Genomic DNA, 12,986 nt, shown 5'->3' with positions numbered 1-12,986 from the left:
TAAATACACGTCAGATACTTCTGTTTCTAACATGGTTCCTGGTTTTATAGTTAGTTGTTATCAGACTGATTTATGTCACAGTGTTTCTCTGAGAAGTTTAGTTTGAATTGTTAATTTGATGATCATGATTGACAGCTGTGTTGACCAATCAGGTTCCTGAGTTGCTGTGAGCTCCGGATTATCAGAGTAGAGGAGGACGAACACAAGAGCCATTGGAATTTCTATGACCTGTAAGTGTCTGCTATAAACCGACACATAGAATCAGACTGAACCCACCGAGCGACCTTTGACCTCTCAGGATGAAGGAAAAGGTGGGTTTGGGTTAGAGGAAGGGGCGGGACTCTACTGCTTCTGGTTGGCGTCATTATGTTAGCTTTACTTTTAGTTCCTAAAACGAGGGCTGAGCGTTCGCCCCGACTCTTCCTGACAACAGAAAATAATCTGTGTTAAACACACGTTTCTGAAGCGTAGGCGTTTTGTTCAGCAGGATAATCTTCACAGATGAACGCCATTTTTATGATGTTTGAAGCATTAATGCGGCCGACAGAAGTAAAAAGCTAACGTTATGCTAAAGCTAACTACACCACGGTCGGATGATTGTGACGTCACTAGCGTTACGCTTCAGACGATCTCCGATAAACTAATCCACGTAGCTTAATAAATAGTTTACTAACATAATATTCACCTTAACCTAAAGATTAAACCTACAGGAGACATCTCCGACTAGTGAGAGAGTTCCCGACCTCTGTGTCCGGCGTGATGACGTTTAATGTCCCCGACGACCGCTGTAGTCACATTTAGCCACTTGTTAGCAACCGCCTTTTTAAAGACGAGTAAAAACTTCAAATTTCACAAGTGGAGGTTTTACCTAACGTAGTTTATGTGGTCTAACAAAACACCAACATCTCTTCAGCTTGTGTTAACCACAGACCTTATTTCAGGAGTCTAACCACAAACACATTCAAAATCCCCGTTGACTTTTAGACGTTAGACGCCATGGTGCTCAAATGCTAACTCACTTCCTGGTTTTAGGACTCATTCCTGTGGCGCCCTCTTGAACCGCAGCCTGTTTCCCTGCTGCAGGCCGAGCTCATCAACTGGACACACTTTAGATCTGGTTTACTTTTTGGTAACTTAGTTATAAACACAAGATACCTGTACCTGTGAAAGGGTAGGTGTTCAGTGAAGACCCCCCCCCCCCCCCCCCCCCCCCCCCCCCGTCGCTCCAGTCGTGCCCCATATATCCTACTGATGAGTCACATAACCTACCGCATGGCCATTAGTCGCCACCACAACCAAACCAGCGTCAACAGACCCAGGCTGTGTTGATGCAAGCTCCAGGAAGTCACAACGCTGATACTACCGACCCACCACACGGCCCCTCGTGGCCCCGGGGCATCACCGAGGTCATCAAGTGGGAACCTCCCATCACCTCGGCCAATTACTCCCACGACAGCTCGGGAAGGCTGGACAGTGAGCTCCAGCGTCCCAGAGTCCCCACCCCACAGACAACATAGAGCTATTCCTGGTGCCATCAAAACAAACATGAAATAGAAAAGTGTGTGGAGAGATCTTAGAAAGAGGGCGGGGCATATTAGTACCTGAGTTTTAGAGTTGGTGCACTGATGAGCGTGTGAGCGTCCTGCTCCTCCATATGGACACTAATCTGAGGAGGAGGAGGAGGAGGTAACTGTCGGACAGAGAAGAGCTTAGTCACCGAGGATTTAAAGCCGACAAAGAGGCCGCAGACTGCTGCTGTGATTCAGCACAGAAACACCTCCACCTTCACAAACATGACTCGTCTCTCCTCCGCTGATCACTCGTCCTCTCGTGTAATGAAACCTTTTTTGATATTTCCATTTGTTCATTCAAGGATCTGCTCAGTCTGACATCAGAAGCCCTTTAACTCAGACCCAACCAGTCGAGCTGCGTGATCTCTAAAGATTGTCAAATGATTCACTTTCAGCTCAATGTTTGCTCTAGATCATCAGTTATCTATACCGCTCGTCCCACTCGGGGGTCACTGGGAGAGAGGCGGGGCTACACTCTGGACTGTTCACCAACCTCCTCACAGAGAGACTCCCGTCAGACGGGGATTCAAACCAGGAACCTCCTCACAGAGAGACTCCCGTCAGACGGGGATTCAAACCAGGAACCTCCTCACAGAGAGGCTCCCGACAGACGGGGATTCAAACCAGGAACCTCCTCACAGAGAGACTCCTGAAGGACGGGGATTCAAACCAGGAACCTCCTCACAGAGAGACTCCTGAAGGACGGGGATTCAAACCAGGAACCTCCACACAGAGAGACTCCCGACAGACGGGGATTCAAACCAGGAACCTCCTCACAGAGAGGCTCCTGAAGGACGGGGATTCAAACCAGGAACCTCCTCACAGAGAGACTCCTGAAGGACGGGGATTCAAACCAGGAACCTCCTCACAGAGAGACTCCCGATAGACGGGGATTCAAACCAGGAACCTCCTCACAGAGAGACTCCTGTCAGACGGGGATTCAAACCAGGAACCTCCTCACAGAGAGACTCCCGACAGACGGGGATTCAAACCAGGAACCTCCTCACAGAGAGACTCCTGACAGCCGGGGATTCAGACGGGGAACCTCCTCACAGAGAGACTCCTGACAGACGGGGATTCAAACCAGGAACCTCCTCACAGAGAGACTCCTGAAGGACGGGGATTCAAACCAGGAACCTCCTCACAGAGAGACTCCTGAAGGACGGGGATTCAAACCAGGAACCTCCTCACAGAGAGGCTCCCGACAGACGGGGATTCAAATTCGACGTACAAACCAATCTGATCCACAAATCACCCATAATGCACCTGGTTCAGGTTATCGACTTGTGTGAGGAGGACGGTAAAAACACCAGGAAGACGATGAATTCTCTGCAGGGATCCTTCACAAACTGTCAGCAGCAGAGATTGAGGTTCAATAAATAACACCACACTGCTGTTTGTCCACCTTCAAAATAAAAGCACCACACTGCTGTTTGTCCACCTTCAAAATAAAAGCACCACACTGCTGTTTGTCCACCTTCAAAATAAAAGCACCACACTGCTGTTTGTCCACCTTCAAAATAAAAGCACCACACTGCTGTTTGTCCACCTTCAAAATAAAAGCACCACACTTCAGTTTGTCCACCTTCAAAATAAAAGCACCACACTTCAGTTTGTCCACCTTCAAAATAAAAGCACCACACTTCAGTTTGTCCACCTTCAAAATAAAAGCAGAGAAGTAAATATTTAACGGAGGTAGTGTTGACAGCGAGTGTGCAGGCGTGCATGCTGCGACACTTGACGTGGTTTTTAGAGTTTAAAAAACTTAAGAGAACATTTCATTCAGGATTCAGGACGCCAATAAAACTTTAATAAGACTTCAGGTAAGTCCCAGTCTATGTCCCAGTATGTGTCCAAGTGTCTGCCAGTATATGTCTCAGAGTGTCCCAGTGTATGTCCCTGTATATCCCAGTAAATATTCCATTGTGTCCCAGTCTTTGTCCCAGTGTGTCCAAGTATGTCTCAGTCTTTGTCCCATTATGTCCCAGTGTGTCCCAGTATATGTCCCAGTATGTCCCGGTGTGTCCCAGTGTGTGTCCCAGTGTGTCCCAGTATGTCCCAGTAGTCCCAGTGTGTCCCAGTATGTCCCAGTGTGTCCCGGTATATGTCCCAGTGTGTCCCAGTATATGTCCTAGTATGTCCCAGTGTGTCCCAGTATGTCCCAGTGTGTCCCAGTATATGTCCCAGTGTTTCCCAGTATATGTCCTAGTATGTCCCAGTGGGTCCCAGTATATGTCCCAGGGTGTCCCAGTATATGTCCCAGTGTGTCCCAGTATGTCCCAGTATGTCCCAGTACTCACCATGATGATGGAGTTGGTGACGGTCGGGTTGTGGACGGACCAAGCGGCCATCAAACAGGCCATGTCAGGTAGACAGCAGCTCTGACTGTCTGCTCCGCTCGCTCTCCTCTGATCACTGCTCTCACTCTGACAGCTGCTCTGCCTGCTGACCACGCCCACCTGCACACAGACCACGCCCAGCCTCCCCCTCACAGGCCCCGCCCCCTGCAGTCTGTGCAGGAATCCTGGGATGTTTGCTGGATTCAAGTTTCAGCCTGACAAACAGCTTTCAACATGTTTACTGATTGTTTAATTAAAGATTTCTTAAATGAGCACAGTGAAATAAAACAGCAGCTCAGGTGTGTACAGGTGAGAAGTCTTCACAGGAAACAACAAGAGGACCATTTAAGGACCTTTACTAATTTAATCAGTTATAAAAAACCCTTTAATTGAAGCAGACCAGAGATCTAAATGTTTCCTTTAAAGGGCTCCAGAGGTTTCATGATGACATCATTAAGATAATATCTGTGAGGAGGAGTGCAGAGGACGAGATGTAAACAGTTAAATAAATATTTATATTCATCATGAAGGTGTTGAGGAAAGAGCTGGAGGTTATTTATGATCATTTCCTGTTTTTTCTTTTCACATTTTCAAACCAAATGTTTTATTATTTGAATTTCTTTTTCTGCTTCTGTTAATGTTTTTTTTAAAACCAAGCAGCATCCTCCAGTGTTGAAAAATGAAGCCGATGCTGAAGTGTAACATCCTGCAGTTCCACGAGTGTCCACTAGAGGCTGGCTGCAGAAGCACAGGAAGTCACATACACACCCATTCTAAAAAGCCTGTTTTTACAGCAGAGATTATCATGTTTACAGCCTGGTTCAAAAAACCAAATAGGTGTGATTATCTCATGTCTCGATGATCACACACTGTACGGGGGGGTGAATGTTTTGATGACTCATCAGTTTTGATTTGATGAAGGATAAGAGTTATTCACAATAAGGTGTGTAGCTGACCTGATTGACAGGTGGGCGCGGTGTAACTCACTCCCTACACACATTCAACACTGCACCGACCCTCCTACTTTCAAATCACTTATCAAAACTCACCTCTTCAAACAAGCTGTTAATGTATGACTGTGATGTGTTTTCTGTAGTTTACCTTTATTGTTTTCTTTTTGATTTGTGTGTAATGTTGTCTGTTAGTCTGTCCTTACTGTTCTTTCTGTTTTTAATGATTGTACAGTGTCTTTGAGTTTTTGAAAAGCACTTATAAATAAAATGTATTATTCTTATTATCTGTTCATTATGTCTCCATGAACCTTATTCTATGAAGACAGTTACCATGGTGACAGTTTAAAATGATGCTCATGGAGTTTGTTCTCTCCTTTACTTCCTGCATCTCTTACTTTCTCTGATTTGTATTTTTTACTTTCATGTTTATGTGTCTTTATTGTTTCTCTGCAGACGAGCTCAGTTTGAACTCATTGATCATCAGAGGTGGAGAACACACTGAGCAGGGACACAGCTCCACCTGCTGGCCGTGCCGTGTCACTGCATCCGGCTTCACACACACAAATGAACAAACTGCACGTCTGTAACAAACATCTTTAATGACAGGAAATGAACATTCAAAACAAAGTGTGCTCCACATTCTGTCACTTCCTGCTGTAAGGCATCAACATGGCCGACACCGGGTGGGGGTGTGGGGAGCAGTCAGGAGTGCTACATGCTAACAATGCTAACAAGCTGCTCAGGTAACAGACAGGTGAGAAATCAAAGGAACACCTACGATGCAATCTCAGGGCGTCAGGAGACGATTGTTTTTCACACCTGTGTCATGTTTTTTTTAAATGCCATCGACCAATCAAATAACAGATTGTATCGTAAACATGTCAACAACTTTACATCATTGGGTGCAGGATGTTAGGCTCCACCCCCACAGGAAGAGGAGTTCTCTTTGTTCCATGTGACAGCCTGACTTGGCTCCGCCCAGCAGTCAAATGTAAGATCGTGATTGGTGGAGTCTGGGTGGTCTTTAAGTGAGTTTATTCTGAGTAGAACTGTGTGTGTGTGTGTGTGTTTGTTTGAGTGTGTGTGTTTGAGCGTGTGTGTGTGTTTGAGCGTGTGTTTGAGCGTGTGTGTGAGTGTGTGTGTTTGAGCGTGTGTGTTTGAGCGTGTGTGTGTTTGAGTGTGTGTGTTTGAGCGTGTGTTTGAGTGTGTGTGTTTGAGTGTGTGTGTGTGTTTGAGCGTGTGTGTTTGAGCGTGTGTGTGAGTGTGTGTGTGTTTGAGCGTGTGTGTGTGTGTGTTTGAGCGCGTGTGTGTTTGAGTGTGTGTGTGTGTGTTTGTTTGAGTGTGTGTGTGTTTGTTTGAGTGTGTGTGTGTGTGTGTGTGTTTGAGCGTGTGTGTGTTTGAGCGTGTGTGTTTGAGTGTGTGTTTGAGCGTGTGTGTTTGAGTGTGTGCGTGTTTGTTTGAGTGTGTGTGTGTGTGTGTGTGAGTGTGTGTGTGTGTGTGTGTTTGAGTGTGTGTGTGTGTGTTTGAGTGTGTGTGTGTGTGTGTTTGAGTGTGTGTTTGAGTGTGTGTGTTTGAGTGTGTGTGTGTTTGAGTGTGTGTGTGTGTTTGAGTGTTTGAGTGTGTGTGTTTGAGTGTGTGTGTTTGAGTGTGTGTGTGTGTTTGAGTGTGTGTGTTTGAGTGTGTGTGTGTTTGAGTGTGTGTTTGAGTGTGTGTGTGTTTGAGACATGAACTCAGCTGAAATGTTTAGAACAGGAAGAGAAATACTGACGGCGTCCTCCTGACTGACAGACGTTTCAACATGATGACAACAAGTGTTCATATTTATCAGCCAAACGAGGGAAACAAACGCTGCGTGAAAATTTAAAGCAGCAGAAACACTGAAAGCACACAGAGGGTGAAAAAAGACCAAGAGGTCAGAGGTCAGAGGAGCGGCTGGTAAAGAAAAACAAGATTTAATGAAAAACAAAAAGAGAGGATTCTTTCTGTCCCTCGACCTGCTCCACCCAGAGACGATGGGATCCTCGTGGTCAAAGAGGAACCACACAGCTGTGTGTGTGTGTGTGTGTGTGTGTGTGTGTGTGTGTGTGTGTGTGTGTGTGTGTGTGTGTGTGTGTGTGTGTGTTATTTGGTCTTCTTCTCCATGGCCAGCGTGTCGTGGAGTTTGGAAACGCTCTTCTCAAACTGGTCCATCACGAGCGTCCCGCTGTCGTCGAAGAACACCGCCACAGACTTGGTGAACTCCGCCTCCCTCCAGTTCTTCGTCTTCCCGTCGGAGAAGGACACTCGGAGCGTGTACAGGTCGTCGAACCTGCGAGACACGGCGAGGAACATCACACACGGTCACAGAAGCACAAAACACAGGACGACTGGAGTGACAACCTGTTGCCATGGTTACTCACTGAACGACTGTTTGACACGAGAGAACAGATGTTTTAAACGACTGGAGTGACAACCTGTTGCCATGGTTACTCACTGAACGACTGTTTGACACGAGAGAACAGATGTTTTTAACGACTGGAGTGACAACCTGTTGCCATGGTTACTCACTGAACGACTGTTTGACACGAGAGAACAGATGTTTTTAACGACTGGAGCTACAACCTGTTGCCATGGTTACTCACTGAACGACTGTTTGACACGAGAGAACAGATGTTTTTAACGACTGGAGCTACAACCTGTTGCCATGGTTACTCACTGAACGACTGTTTGACACGAGAGAACAGATGTTTTTAACGACTGGAGCTACAACCTGTTGCCATGGTTACTCACCGAACGACTGTTTGACACGAGAGAACAGATGTTTTTAACGACTGAAGCTACAACCTGTTGCCATGGTTACTCACCGAACGACTGTTTGACACGAGAGAACAGATGTTTTTAACGACTGGAGTGACAACCTGTTGCCATGGTTACTCACTGAACGACTGTTTGACACGAGAGAACAGATGTTTTTAACGACTGGAGTGACAACCTGTTGCCATGGTTACTCACTGAACCACTGTTTGACACGAGAGAACAGATGTTTTTAACGACTGGAGCTACAACCTGTTGCCATGGTTACTCACCGAACGACTGTTTGACACGAGAGAACAGATGTTTTAAACGACTGAAGCTACAACCTGTTGCCATGGTTACTCACCGAACGACTGTTTGACACGAGAGAACAGATGTTTTTAACGACTGAAGCTACAACCTGTTGCCATGGTTACTCACCGAACGACTGTTTGACACGAGAGAACAGATGTTTTTAACGACTGAAGCTACAACCTGTTGCCATGGTTACTCACCGAACGACTGTTTGACACGAGAGAACAGATGTTTTTAACGACTGGAGCTACAACCTGTTGCCATGGTTACTCACCGAACGACTGTTTGACACGAGAGAACAGATGTTTTAAACGACTGAAGCTACAACCTGTTGCCATGGTTACTCACCGAACGACTGTTTGACACGAGAGAACAGATGTTTTTAACGACTGAAGCTACAACCTGTTGCCATGGTTACTCACCGAACGACTGTTTGACACGAGAGAACAGATGTTTTTAACGACTGAAGCTACAACCTGTTGCCATGGTTACTCACCGAACGACTGTTTGACACGAGAGAACAGATGTTTTTAACGACTGAAGCGACAACCTGTTGCCATGGTTACACACCGAACGACTGTTTGACACGAGAGAACAGATGTTTTTAACGACTGAAGCAACAACCTGTTGCCATGGTTACTCACCGAACGACTGTTTGACACGAGAGAACAGATGTTTTTAACGACTGAAGCTACAACCTGTTGCCATGGTTACTCACTGAACGACTGTTTGTCAGATGTTTTTAAACAGATGAAGTCAAAGAAACGCTCGTTTACAAAGTGACCAGCGTAAAGTTCAGTCACCACTCGGAGCACGATTTGGGCCGCGTTTCCACGGCGACCAGCTGAAAACACCTGTTGTAGTCTTCAGGCTGTTTGTTTACACGACAACGGCGTTTTGGGTGCCTGGAAGCCGACCCTTTGAAAAGCGTCTCCGTCGTCGTGTAAACGGGATTTACGCTGCTGTTCACACACGCTCAGGACGCAAACGTTCAGAACTCGCTCGACTAGCGGCGTGCAGCGAGCAGACGTGCAGACTCCACCTGGTGGTCACACACAGTACTAAAAGAACGACCGCTGCACGGTGACCGCACGATGAGGGCGAGACTTCGATCGCCCCCCCAAACAGACTCTTATAAACCGGATTCTAACATGTGTCTGAGGTGGCGCCATCAGAGTGCATTCTGGGTAAAGATTCTGACCTTTTGAGGGAGGAGGAGAGCTGCCACACGTGGTCCGGATCCATCCCGGCCGGGTCCTTCTGCAGGGCCACCAGGAAGATGTTCTTCTCTTTGTAGGACGTGTACAGAGTCAGGATCCCCATCATGATGAAGTACGTGATCAGGAGCAGGGTCAAGGAGCAAAAACCAGAACCAGACCCACATAGAACCAGATCCACACTGAACCAGATCCTCACTGAACCAGATCCTCACTGAACCAGATCCTCACTGAACCAGACCCACACAGAACCAGATCCTCACTGAACCAGATCCTCACTGAACCAGATGTACACTGAACCAGACCCACACTGAACCAGATCCACACTGAACCAGATCCTCACTGAACCAGACCCACACAGAACCAGATCCTGACTGAACCAGATCCACACTGAACCAGATCCACACTGAACCAGATCTACACTGAACCAGATCCTGACTGAACCAGATCCACACTGAACCAGATCCACACAGAACCAGATCCTCACTGAACCAGACCCACACTGAACCAGATCCACACTGAACCAGATCCACACAGAACCAGATCCTCACTGAACCAGATCCTGACTGAACCAGATCCACACTGAACCAGATCCACACTGAACCAGATCCTGACTGAACCAGATCCACACTGAACCAGATCCTGACTGAACCAGATCCACACAGAACCAGACCCACACAGAACCAGACCCTCACTGAACCAGATCCACACTGAACCAGATCCTGACTGAACAAGATCCACACTGAACCAGATCCTCACTGAACCAGACCCACACAGAACCAGACCCACACAGAACCAGACCCACACAGAACCAGATCCACACTGAACCAGATCCACACTGAACCAGATCCTGACTGAACCAGATCCACGCTGAACCAGACCCACGCTGAACCAGACCCACACTGAACCAGATCCACACTGAACCAGATCCTGACTGAACCAGATCCTGACTGAACCAGATCCACACAGAACCAGACCCACACAGAACCAGACCCTCACTGAACCAGATCCTGACTGAATCAGATCCACACTGAACCAGATCCACACTGAACCAGATCCAAACAGAACCAGATCCACACTGAACCAGATCCTCACTGAACCAGATCCACACTGAACCAGATCCTGACTGAACCAGATCCACACTGAACCAGATCCACACTGAACCAGATCCAAACAGAACCAGATCCACACTGAACCAGATCCAAACAGAACCAGATCCTCACTGAACCAGATCCAAACAGAACCAGATCCTCACTGAACCAGATCCAAACAGAACCAGATCCACACTGAACCAGATCCAAACAGAACCAGATCCTCACTGAACCAGATCCAAACAGAACCAGATCCTCACTGAACCAGATCCAAACAGAACCACATTTAACGTGAAACGGCTGAACAAATCAAGGCTTTGACTTCCTGTCTCTTAAAGGATATGAGATGACGCAGCAGGCGAGCACCGGTCTGGACTCGGGGAACGGGTGCAGGTAGTCCCAGACCAGGGCCAGCATGGCGAACAGACAGGACACGGTGCAGATCATCAGCCGGCCATCCACCAGGCAGAAGTTCTCCACGTACTCGAACTTCTCCAGCAGCACCTGAAGGGGGCACAGACCAGATCAGTGGATCACAGATTGAAGTTTAAAGATTGATTACAATAAAGATCACAATCGTTTACCTTCTTAGCGGCGTCATCCAGAGAGTTCTTCACCGCCGCTCCGTCCCATTTATCAATTTTCACCGGCTTCTCGTCGATCCTCCACTGAAACAAAAAAAAAAAACAGATTTAATATCAACAATCGATTCTCTCTCTGTCAGGAGGTCTGATTACCTCCAGTCAGTGAGATGTGTAGAGAGTGAGATGATAAAGGTATCTTACTATCTGATCATTAAGGAAACATGTTGAAGTGCTGGCTTCTCTGACAACAATGCAGCAGTCAGTATGTCCTCCTTCTAACTTTAGATTCTGCTCCTGAATGATCTGGATTTGTTTGGACCAGAGAAGGTAGGAGGTTTTAAGACACTTGAACTTGAGCTTCTTTATTTATTTTCTAGTCTTCTGACTGCTCAAAGCCGCCGAAGCAGCGGGAGCAACTTGGGGTTAAGTGTGTTGCCCGAGGTCACATCGGACATGTGGCTGCAGGAGCTGGGGATTGAACCACCCGACCAACTCTACCGACTCTACCACTGAGCCACAGCCACCCTGAAGGTGGACCGAGTTACATATGTCTTCTTTGCCAACATGTTTAAAGATACATAAACATGACTCTTTCAACGTGTACAAACAAAGTCCTCAAATCAGTGAACACAGGACACCAACCAGCTGCTCCCTCTGACCCCTTACCCCCTTCATTAATGCAAAACCACAGAGAGGACTAAACTTCATGACGTCACTTTAAAGAGTGCAAACAGACATTAGGACTCATCACTGTATTAAAGGTTGTTCAGATCAAAGAGTCTGCTGAGCAGGAAGCAGCTGAGTGTTCAGGTTTACTGCACACCTGAGCACCCTGACAGGTCTTTACTGCACACCTGAGCACCCTGACAGGTCTTTACTGCACACCTGAGCACTCTGACAGGTCTTTACTGCACACCTGAGCACCTGACAGGTCTTTACTGCACACCTGAGCACCTGACAGGTCTTTACTGCACCCCTGAACACTCTGACAGGTCTTTACTGCACACCTGAGCACTCTGACAGGTCTTTACTGCACACCTGAGCACCTGACAGGTCTTTACTGCACACCTGAACACTCTGACAGGTCTTTACTGCACACCTGAACACCTGACAGGTCTTTACTGCACACCTGAACACTCTGACAGGTCTTTACTGCACACCTGAACACTCTGACAGGTCTTTACTGCACACCTGAGCACCTGACAGGTCTTTACTGCACACCTGAACACTCTGACAGGTCTTTACTGCACACCTGAACACCTGACAGGTATTTACTGCACACCTGAGCACCCTGACAGGTCTTTACTGCACACCTGAGCACTCTGACAGGTCTTTACTGCACACCTGAGCACCTGACAGGTCTTTACTGCACACCTGAACACTCTGACAGGTCTTTACTGCACCCCTGAACACTCTGACAGGTCTTTACTGCACACCTGACAGGTCTTTACTGCACACCTGAGCACCCTGACAGGTCTTTACTGCACACCTGAGCACTCTGACAGGTCTTTACTGCACACCTGAGCACCTGACAGGTCTTTACTGCACACCTGAACACCGTGACAGGTCTTTACTGCACCCCTGAACACTCTGACAGGTCTTTACTGCACACCTGAGCACTCTGACAGGTCTTTACTGCACACCTGAGCACCTGACAGGTCTTTACTGCACACCTGAACACTCTGACAGGTCTTTACTGCATACCTGAACACCTGACAGGTCTTTACTGCACACCTGAACACTCTGACAGGTCTTTACTGCACACCTGAACACTCTGACAGGTCTTTACTGCACACCTGACAGGTCTTTACTGCACACCTGAACACTCTGACAGGTCTTTACTGCACACCTGAACACCTGACAGGTCTTTACTGCACACCTGAACACCTGACAGGTCTTTACTGCACACCTGAACACTCTGACAGGTCTTTACTGCACACCTGAGCACTCTGACAGGTCTTTAATGAAACCTTTCATTAAATCTTCTGTTTTCTGAACAGAGTTTGTTCAGACTGATTGAGCAGCTGTTAGGAACAGCGTGAAACCGGAAACTGATCAAACGGTCGCAATGTGAGCTCAAAGTGATTCAGGAGTTCAGCAGACACAGGCTTCACCTCCTTATCATCTGCTTTTCATTTTTTTAA

General features: G+C 47.3%; 2 protein-coding genes across 3 annotated transcripts in view; both read right to left on the bottom strand.

The window, feature by feature from the left end:
- The window catches only part of abcg1 (ATP-binding cassette, sub-family G (WHITE), member 1), a 37,434-nt gene extending 33,297 nt beyond the window's left edge, over positions 1–4,137 (bottom strand). The window contains exon 1 of one of the 2 annotated variants that reach the window (XM_061047321.1): positions 3,872–4,137. In XM_061047321.1, coding sequence (XP_060903304.1) covers positions 3,872–3,934 — 63 coding nt within the window. In that variant the 5' untranslated portion in view covers positions 3,935–4,137. The remainder of the gene's footprint in view (positions 1–3,871) is intronic. The other variant, XM_061047323.1, reaches the window with a different exon arrangement.
- Positions 4,138–5,443: 1,306 nt separating this feature from the next.
- spcs2 (signal peptidase complex subunit 2) overlaps positions 5,444–12,986 on the bottom strand; it is a 7,863-nt gene continuing 320 nt past the window's right edge. The window contains exons 2-5 of the mRNA XM_061047340.1: positions 10,843–10,926; positions 10,603–10,762; positions 9,152–9,287; positions 5,444–7,171 (exon numbers count right to left, since the gene is read on the bottom strand). Of these exons, the coding sequence (XP_060903323.1) occupies positions 6,985–7,171; positions 9,152–9,287; positions 10,603–10,762; positions 10,843–10,926 (567 nt within the window). The 3' untranslated portion in view covers positions 5,444–6,984. The remainder of the gene's footprint in view (positions 7,172–9,151; positions 9,288–10,602; positions 10,763–10,842; positions 10,927–12,986) is intronic.

The sequence above is a fragment of the Labrus mixtus genome, chromosome 9 (genome assembly GCF_963584025.1).
Source record: "Labrus mixtus chromosome 9, fLabMix1.1, whole genome shotgun sequence".
NCBI classification, from domain to species: Eukaryota; Metazoa; Chordata; class Actinopteri; order Labriformes; family Labridae; genus Labrus; species Labrus mixtus.
Note: the sequence above shows the minus strand (reverse complement) of the source record. Positions and strands in the feature narration are given on the sequence as shown.